This window comes from Apus apus, chromosome 7 (genome assembly GCF_020740795.1).
Source record: "Apus apus isolate bApuApu2 chromosome 7, bApuApu2.pri.cur, whole genome shotgun sequence".
NCBI lineage: Eukaryota > Metazoa > Chordata > Aves > Apodiformes > Apodidae > Apus > Apus apus.
In genome coordinates this window covers 1,877-10,435 of record NC_067288.1, presented here as the reverse complement: position 1 = coordinate 10,435, position 8,559 = coordinate 1,877, and the positions used below count along the sequence as shown (strand labels likewise).

General features: G+C 50.9%; 1 protein-coding gene across 1 annotated transcript; it reads right to left on the bottom strand.

The window, feature by feature from the left end:
- Nucleotides 1-305: 305 nt before the first annotated feature.
- Nucleotides 306-1,304, bottom strand: LOC127387142 (olfactory receptor 14A16-like). The gene has a single exon (XM_051625131.1). The coding sequence runs from the start codon at nt 1,275-1,277 to the stop codon at nt 306-308; it is 972 nt and encodes a 323-aa protein (XP_051481091.1). The 5' UTR covers nt 1,278-1,304.
- Between the last annotated feature and the right edge of the window lie 7,255 nt (nt 1,305-8,559).

The following is an 8,559-nucleotide window of genomic DNA, read 5'->3' as shown; positions in this document are numbered from 1 at the left end:
TGAAACCAAGCTGAGTGGTGCAGGGGGAATGCCTGGGGGACAGGATTCCATGGAGACCAGGTAATTTGGGTTATGGAAAGTCAAGGACTCAGAGCAAGTGTTTGACACTTTTATAAGGAAACCAGGTGACACAAAACAGGTACATGTCTCAGTTGTAGTGACACAAGTGCAAACATCTGTGCAGGAACATAACCATGAATGACAATAACAACAGCAGTAATGATAAATACAATGATTAAAACAACGACAACCAGAACCAAATCAACAAACAAACAAAAAAAAACAAACAAAAAAGATGGAATGACCTAAAGTGGGAGTCCTTTGTGGAAAGAGGTGCTAAATCTCTCAGTCTTGAAAAATGTCCAAGAAATCAGTTTCCATAGGGTGGCCTTGAGCTCCTGGTTCCTCATGCTGTAGATGAGGGGGTTCACTGCTGGAGGCAACACGGAGTACAGAAATGACAACACCAGATCCAGGGATGGGGAGGAGATGGAGGAGGGCTTCAGGTAGGTAAACATGCCAGTACTGATAAACAGGGAGACCACAGCCAGGTGGGGGAGGCAGGTGGAAAAGGCTTTGTGCCGTCCCTGCTCAGAGGGGATCCTCAGCACTGCCCTGAAGATCTGCACATAGGACACCACAATGAAGACAAAACAGCCAAATAAAAAAAAGGCACTAACCACAAGAAGCCCAAGTTCTTGGAGGTAGGAGAGTGAGCAGGAGAGCTTGAGGATCTGGGGGATTTCACAGAAGAACTGGCCCACAGCATTGCCCTGGCAGAGGGGCAGTGAAAATGTATTGGCTGTGTGCAGCAGAGCATAGAGAAACCCAGTGGCCCAGGCAGCTGCTGCCATGTGGACACAAGCTCTGCTGCCCAGGAGGGTCCCGTAGTGCAGGGGTCTGCAGATGGCCACGTAGCGGTCATAGCACATGATGGTGAGAAGACAATACTCTGCTGTGATGAAGAAGACAAAGAACAGGAGCTGTGCAGCACATCCTGTGTAGGAAATGGCCCTGTTGTCCCAAAGGGAATTGGCCATGGATTTGGGGAGAATGGTGGAGATGGATCCTAGGTCAGTGAGGGAGAGGTTGAGGAGGAAGAAGTACATGGGGGTGTGGAGGTGGTGGTCCCAGGCAACGGTGGTGATGATGAGGCCGTTGCCCAGGAGGGCAGCCAGGTAGATGCCCAGGAAGAGCCAGAAGTGCAAGAGCTGCAGCTCCCGCTTGTCTGACAATGCCAGGAGGAGAAACTGGGTGATAGAGCTGCTGTTGGACATCTAATTCTACTGGGCATGGAGACCTGTCCATGGAAGAAAAGCCAGTGTGAAAGTGTCGCAAAAATCTGTGGTATTTCTGATGCTCTCCAAGTGATTCCTTGTGGCTCCTGAGAGACAAAGGGACCGTCTCTTAGTGCAGAGTGAGGACAGTCAGTCTGCCCAGCAGTCCTGCTTTCATCTGTCTTGAACTGGCACCTCTTTACTCTGGAGGACAATTACAATTCAGTCTCTATCATATGAAAGAGCTGAGAACTCTACAGTATGGGAGAGGAGAGCAGGGAGTTGCTCCAGGGAAGGCATCAGCACTGCAGGGGATGGCAGGGAGGTGCAGGATTGCCCCCTCCTCTGGCGTTTCAGGCAGCAGCTCCCCCTGTCTCCCTGCCTGTCTCTCTGCTGCTTGGAGCTGCCCTGCCAGAGGCTGTTTTCCTGTGCTAAGGTCTTCTCCCTTTCAGTGCTCAGAGAACTCATCTCAGCCACTGTGTGCTCAGCTCTGCCCTGCAGACATCTTCAGCAGCAGGGACCTGCCCAGGGGCATCTCTGGGGGTGCAGAGGCTCAGGAACAGCTCAAACAAGACCTGACAAGAACTGGGGTCTCTGTGCTTTCTCCTCTCTCCTCTTATCCATTCATCCTTCTAAGAGTGGAAAACTCCAAGCACAGACTCCTTTTCTTTCAGGGAGCTCCTGCCTCCATGTACTGCTTCAAATAATCCCTCTGCAAGTGTCCAGGGGTGATCTGGAGCTGTGAGCAAACCTGACCCCACACAGCAACCTCTCAATTGCCCGAAGGATCCTGCCATGCCTTGTTTGGGGTCACTCCTTCCACAGACAGCTTTTCCCTACAGCACTGTGGGGAGCTCCCACGGTAGGCTGACAGCTGCCCCTGGCAGGCACCGGAGTCCCTGCCCCAGCACACAGCCCCTGGGCTGCAAAACCCTGATCTGAAGGACAGCCCTAGGCACCCCTGCCTGCACACCCACCTGCACACCCTGCAGCCATCCGTATGACAAGGCAGCCATCATTCCCTGTCCCTCTGTGCAGCAGGAATCCCTGCTCTGGAGCACATCTTCCTCCTCTACATTGAAGAAACTGAGAGTCCTCCTGACAGATCCCAGAAACTGGGATCAGATGTCAGATGTGCCAGCTTTAAGAGATCCCTCTAGGAACTGAACCTGCTCTGCCCTGCACGTGGAGACTTACCCCACAGAGGGCTGGGAAGGTTTCTGCCACAGGGAGCTCTCAGCATCCTCCCTCTCCCTACTGCCTTTAAGCTTGCTCAGCCCTGCAGGTCTCCCCTGGTGCCTGCAAGCAGTGCCTTCAGCCCTGCTGCCTGTGCAGAGGAGCTGCTCCTGGGCAGAGCTGTCCCTTTGCAGAGATGCCCACTTGCCATCAACTCCCTCCTGCCCAGGAGCCCAGCCCAGCTCAGCAGCAGAGGATCAGCCCGAGGCAGCACTTGCTCTGCCCCCTCTGGGCTCCCTCCAGCTGTCCCTGGGGCTGCAGGTGAACCTGCTGTGACACGGAGTGAAGTAATCACTGATATTTTCTCTGTCAGCCAAGGAGAAATACTTCTTTCCAGTGTAATATTTTATCCTAATTAAAAAAGACTTGGACATAAGAATCACCTTTCTGTGTCTCGTCATTAGACAGGACACCCAGACGGTGACAAGGAGGGATCTTTACCCCTACTGAGGAGAGGGAATCAGCTGATTGTCCTCCTAGGTCTGTAGTACTGAGGCTGAAATGGGATTCAGCTCTCACCTATGGCTGACATGTGCCTCCATGAGGTGGGATTCCTCTGGCCTCAGTTCAGGAGGGCACAAAATAGGCACCTGTCTCACAGGAAGTGCTTGTGTCAGCTCTCCTGGTGATTACTGGATACGGAGACCAGGAATGGCTTGGTCAGACTCAAACATCTGGTGACATCTGAGGTTCCAGAAGTGGTTGAAGATAAATGCAGGGAGGTTGAAGATCTAATGGAGCGATGCTGAAACAGGGCAGTGTCTGGGAGCCGCATTTTTGGGCTTGTTGGGGACTTCTTTTGGCCACAAAGGAAGATGATCACAGCAGATGATCACATTTAGGACCATGCAACCTGTCTCTTCTCATTTTGTTCTTGTCCAGAACCTTTAGAGATAGGCAGCTGACCAAATGTAGTCCTTGCTGTTGGGACAGTTCAGCCCTCAATCAGCTCTATTTACTGGGCTTCCACTGAGAATAATGGTATTTGTCCCAGGTACATCCCTCCACTGCTGAACCTATGTCAGGGTCCTGCTCAGTTGCATGGCTACATCCAGGCTGTAGGGCTGCCCATGATGTCTGGTCTCTCCAGCACCACTGCATATGTCTAGCATGGATGGCAAAGGACCATTCCCACTCAAAGCAGGTGTGTGACAGACCACCCTGGGAACATCTCATGGTGGTCTCAGTCATGTGCCTACATTTTCCAAGCTCTGGTTTTCTCCCCAGCAACCTTTGCTCACCCCCTGAGTGAGGATCAGAAGAGGAGCCAATAAATGTGACATCATGGTGGGAGATGAGGAACCCGCAGTCAGGCTGGGGAAGGTTGTAAGAGTTGATCAGAAGATTGGTATTGTCTCAACATTGTCATCAGTAACTAGACTCCAAAAACTGGACTAACATCTCGACCGTGACAAAGGGGTCCTTTCTTTTCTAAGCATGACAAGGTTTTCCCTGGAGGTAGGAGCCTGGGCCTCTTTGGGGACTTTAATGACCCTGGAATTCTCTGGATTGGGAACACAGCAGGGTCAAAACAGTCCAGGAGGTTTCTGGAGTGTCTTGGGAGAACTTTCTGGCACAGCTGTTAGATGGGCCAGCAAGGGTAATGAACATGTGGATCTGATCCTTGTCAGCAAGGAAGAGTTGGCCAGGGAACTGGAGGTCAGTGTGTCTTGGCTGTCATGGCCCTGAAAGGGGTTCAAGCTCCCAAGCAGAATGAGGAAGAGAACTTGGAGACTGCAGGTCCTGGACATGGGAGGGACAGATATAAATCTGTCAGATAGCTCTATTATCTATTATCTATCTATCTATCTATCTATCTATCTATCTATCTATCTATCTATCTCTATATATCTATTATATATACTATATAATCTCTATAGATATCTCTATAATCTCTACAGATATAAATCTATATTTACATGAAGGTAGAGAAAATATCCTGAGCTTCCAGGTCCATGTCCATGGCCTATGAAAAAAGTAGGATAACATGTGAAGTTCAGAATATGAAGACTTCTGACACAATGATTACACGGAGGTCTTTTCATAGAATCATAGACTGGTTTGGGTTGGAAGGGCCCTTTTGAGGTCATCACCTCCCAGCAATGAGTGGGACATCTTCAACTAGATCAGGTTGCTCAGAGCCCTGTCCAACCTGACCTTGAAGGTTATTAGGGATCGGGCATCTACCACCTCTCTGGGCAACCTCTGCCAGTGTTTCACCACCCTCATTGTAAAAAATCCTTCTAAAAATCCTTCCTTCTATCTAGTCTAAGTCTCCCCTCTTTTATTGAAAACCGTCTCCCCTTGTCCTATTGCTACAGGCCCTTCTAAAGTCTGTCCCCATGCTGCTTCTGATGCAGCCCAGGAGACGGTTCGCTTTCTGGGCTGCCAGCATGCACTGCTGGCTCATGTCCAGCTTTTCATCCACCAGTACCCCCAGGTCCTTCTCCCCACAACTGCTCTCAAACCTTTTGTACCCCCTGTATTGATACTGGGGATTGCCCACACCCAGGTGCAGAACGTTACACTTGGCCTTGTTGAACACATGGGTCTACCTCCCAAGCTTGTCCAGGTCTCTCTGGACACGATCCAAACCATTGAGAGTATCAACCACACCACTCAGCTTGGTGTCATCTGCAAACTTGCTGAGGGTGCACTCAATCCCACTGTCTGTATCACTGATGAAGATATTAAACAGGAATGGTCCTATTACAGATCCCTGACGGACACCACTTGTCACCAGTCTCCATCTGGTCAATGAGACCTCTACCCTCTGGATGTGACCATCCAACCAATTCCTTCTCTGCTGCACTGTCTACCTGTCAAATCCATCTCTGTCCACTCAAGAGAGAAGGATGTTGTGGGGGACAGTGTCAAAGGCCATAGAGAAGTCCAAGGACATGACATCTGTAGCTCTTCCCTTGTGCACTGATGTAGGAACTCTATCCTAGAAGGCCACCAGGTTGGTGAGGCAGGACATGGCCTTGGTGAAGCCATGCTGGCTGTCTCCAGTCACCTCCCAGTCCTCCATGGCTTTAGCAGAGCTTCTAGGAGGATCTGTTCCACGATCTTCTCAGGCACAGAGTTGAGGCTGACAGGTCCATAACTCCAGGTTCCTCCTTTAGAACTGTATTTAAGCCTGACTTTCTCTTGCATTGGGGGGACTTTACTCCTGAATGAGGTGACACCACCGCTTAGTGCTGCTGTGCCAGACATGCTAGAACTTCAGTATGAGCTGGAGTCGAAAGCAGCCAGGTGGCATGTCACTCCTGACATTGCTCATGCTTTTTTCTCTGTTCCTCTAGCACCAGAGTGCAGGCCAGTTTGCTTTCACCTGGAGGAGAGTCCAGTACACCTGGAATCGACTGCCCCAGGGGTGGAAACACAGCTCAACCATTGGCCATGGACTGATCCAGGCTGCACTGGAGAAGGGTGGAGCTCCAAAACACCTGCATTACCTCGATGACATCATTGTGTGGGGTGACATGCCAGAAGAAGTCTTCAAGAAAGATAAAAAGATCATCCGAATTATTCTGGATGGTGGTTTTACTGCGAAAAGAATCGCGGTGAAGGGAACTTCATGAGAGATCCTGTTCCTGGGAATGAGGTGGCAAGATGGATGTTGCCAGATCCCCAGAAAGCTTTTGAGCAGATTAAAAAGGAGATTGTGCAGGCAATGGCCCTTGGACCAGTTTGAACAGGGCCAGACATCAAAAATATGCATCAGCACATGAAGGAGTTAGAGCCACTTTAGAAATGATAGGCACTGAAGTGCAACTTATCCTGGTGCCCCCATTGCCAGTGCTGGGCTGGATATTCAAGAGTAATGTTTCTCCTGTCCGTCATGCCACCGATGCCACATGGAGTAAAATGCACTGCTTTAATTACCTAGTCGGCTGGAAAAGGAAGCCCTAATTGTCGAGGAATTGTAGAAGTGATTACAGGCTGGCCAGAAGGAACACACAAACAATGGCATGAGTGAGGAGAGAGAAGCAGCTGGAGAAGGCTGGATTTAAAATGTAGCTTATGAAAGCCAAGACTGTAATAAATGTCATGGTGACCATGCAGGAGAACTCCTGTGAAATCACAGAAGTGGTCTAGTGCATTGGGACCACAGAGCTGTATCTGAGACAAGAATGAAATTATTACTGTAGATGACAGAAATCTCCCTCTACCCAAGGTGCAACTGTCTCCACAAGGCAGATGTTCCAGTCCATGAATCTTGCAGAGAGAAGCAGGTGCCACAAGCCCAGTGCTGACTGTGGGATTTGGCCACCAGCAGGAAACAAAGGGACAGACAGCAGTGCTAGCAGCACAGAGATGGTGCTGTCCACCATCAGGCCAGCTGCTGGGAGGGGGTGGTGGAGCTGAAGCAAGTCTCCAAGTTGTACAGACCAGCACAATGAGGAGGATGTTCCTAACCTCAGCCATGGGGCAGGTCATGAAAGAGAGAAGGATTTCTCTAAGGGTTGGGGAATTCCATCAGTGATGTTTGGTTGTCCCATTCCCCATTCTTCATTGAAGATCTTAGATCCTTGTCCATTCTCTCCTGGTAGGACATACAGGAGCAAGCACATTTTTTTCTATGTTAGTGGCTTAAAGACATTGTGAAGGAAGTTCCACTGAGGGAGCTGACAAAAGTGTTGTGCGTAGTCCTGCCCTTGCTGTTGCACATCTCCACATCCCAGCCCCAGGGGGAGCTGGGAAGGATGAGGGAAGGACCCTTATCTCCCTTCCCAGGGGATAAGGGTCAGGGCAGGCACCCTTGGTGAACTGGTTTATGGCCTAGCCCTTTGAAGTCATTAAACACATCCCAGGTTCCTCAGCACCAGAGCCACCTTCACCTTCCTTTTTCCCCCTGCCATCACTGCCTCCTCTTTCCTGCTCTACAAACACCCTGGGGTTGCTTCCTCTGTCCTGTCCCTCTGTGGGACCCATTAACACTGCCAGAAACTTTAGAGTTTGACTCTGACCTGGACTTCTGGAGAGGTTTTGTCAGCTTCCTCTCTTTGTCTGAGCTTCATGGACTCATTAACATTTTAAGCTGGGCTCCTGGGATGGAGGGAGCTGCTGACAAGTGGGCTGTACTGCAGAGAGACAGCTCTGCCCAGGAGCAGCTCCTCTGCTCAGCGTAGCAGGGAGAAGGACACTGCCAGGGGATCTGAGGGAGATGACCAAGGGAGAGAGAGCTTAAAGGTGGTCAGGACTGGGAGGATGAGTGAGAACTCTGTGGAGGAGAAATCTTGACACAGTGAGTCTGTGGGTGCAGGACAATGTGGGTGCAGTTCGTGGAGGCATCTCCAAAAGCTAGCACAGCCACAGCTTGTGGGATCTGTAAGGGGGGTAGTATTAGGGTGAGGCTCTAGTTGGGGAATTTTGGATAGCTATTCAGGTGGATGTGCAGATAGGGGTGCCCAGGGATGTCCTTTGAGCAGGGTCCTGCAGCCCAGAGGCTGGTTTCTGGGGCAGGGGCTCTGCTGCCTGCCAGGGTCAGCTCTCAGCCTGCCCAGGGACCTTCCCATGGCTCTGTCGGTCAAAGCTCAACATGGAAGTAGTCAGTACCTGGCAGGAGAAGACAAGGTCCTTCTGCTTTTAAGAGGGTGCTGTGTGGGTGAGGTTTGCTGGCAGCTCCAGATCACCCCCAGGACATTTGCAGAGGGCCCTTTTGAATCAACACAGAGAAGCATAATTTACCTGAGACAAAAGCAGTTTGTGCTTTGAGTTCTCCACTCTCGGTGGGCTGGGTAGACAGTGGGAGATGAGAATTTACTTCTCCACTCTGGAGAAGGCAGCAAGACCCTAGTTGAAATTGGGACTTGTCTGAGCTGCTCCTGAGCCCCTGCACAGCTGGAGATGCCCCTGGGCAGGTCCCTGCTGCAAGAGGTATCTTCAAGGCAGAGCTGAGCACTCAGCGGGTGGGATGGGCTCTGGGAGCACTGCTAAGGAGGGCACATTGAGACAGAGAAGCAGTTCCTGGCAGAGACAGCTCCAGGCAGCAGAGACATGGGCAGGGAGGGAGAGGGAGCTACTGCCTGCAAGTGACCAC

Coding starts and splice junctions, on each gene's coding strand:
- LOC127387142 (XM_051625131.1), bottom strand. CDS start 1,277: ATGTCCAACAGCAGCTCTATCACCCAGTTTCTCCTCCTGGCATTGTCA.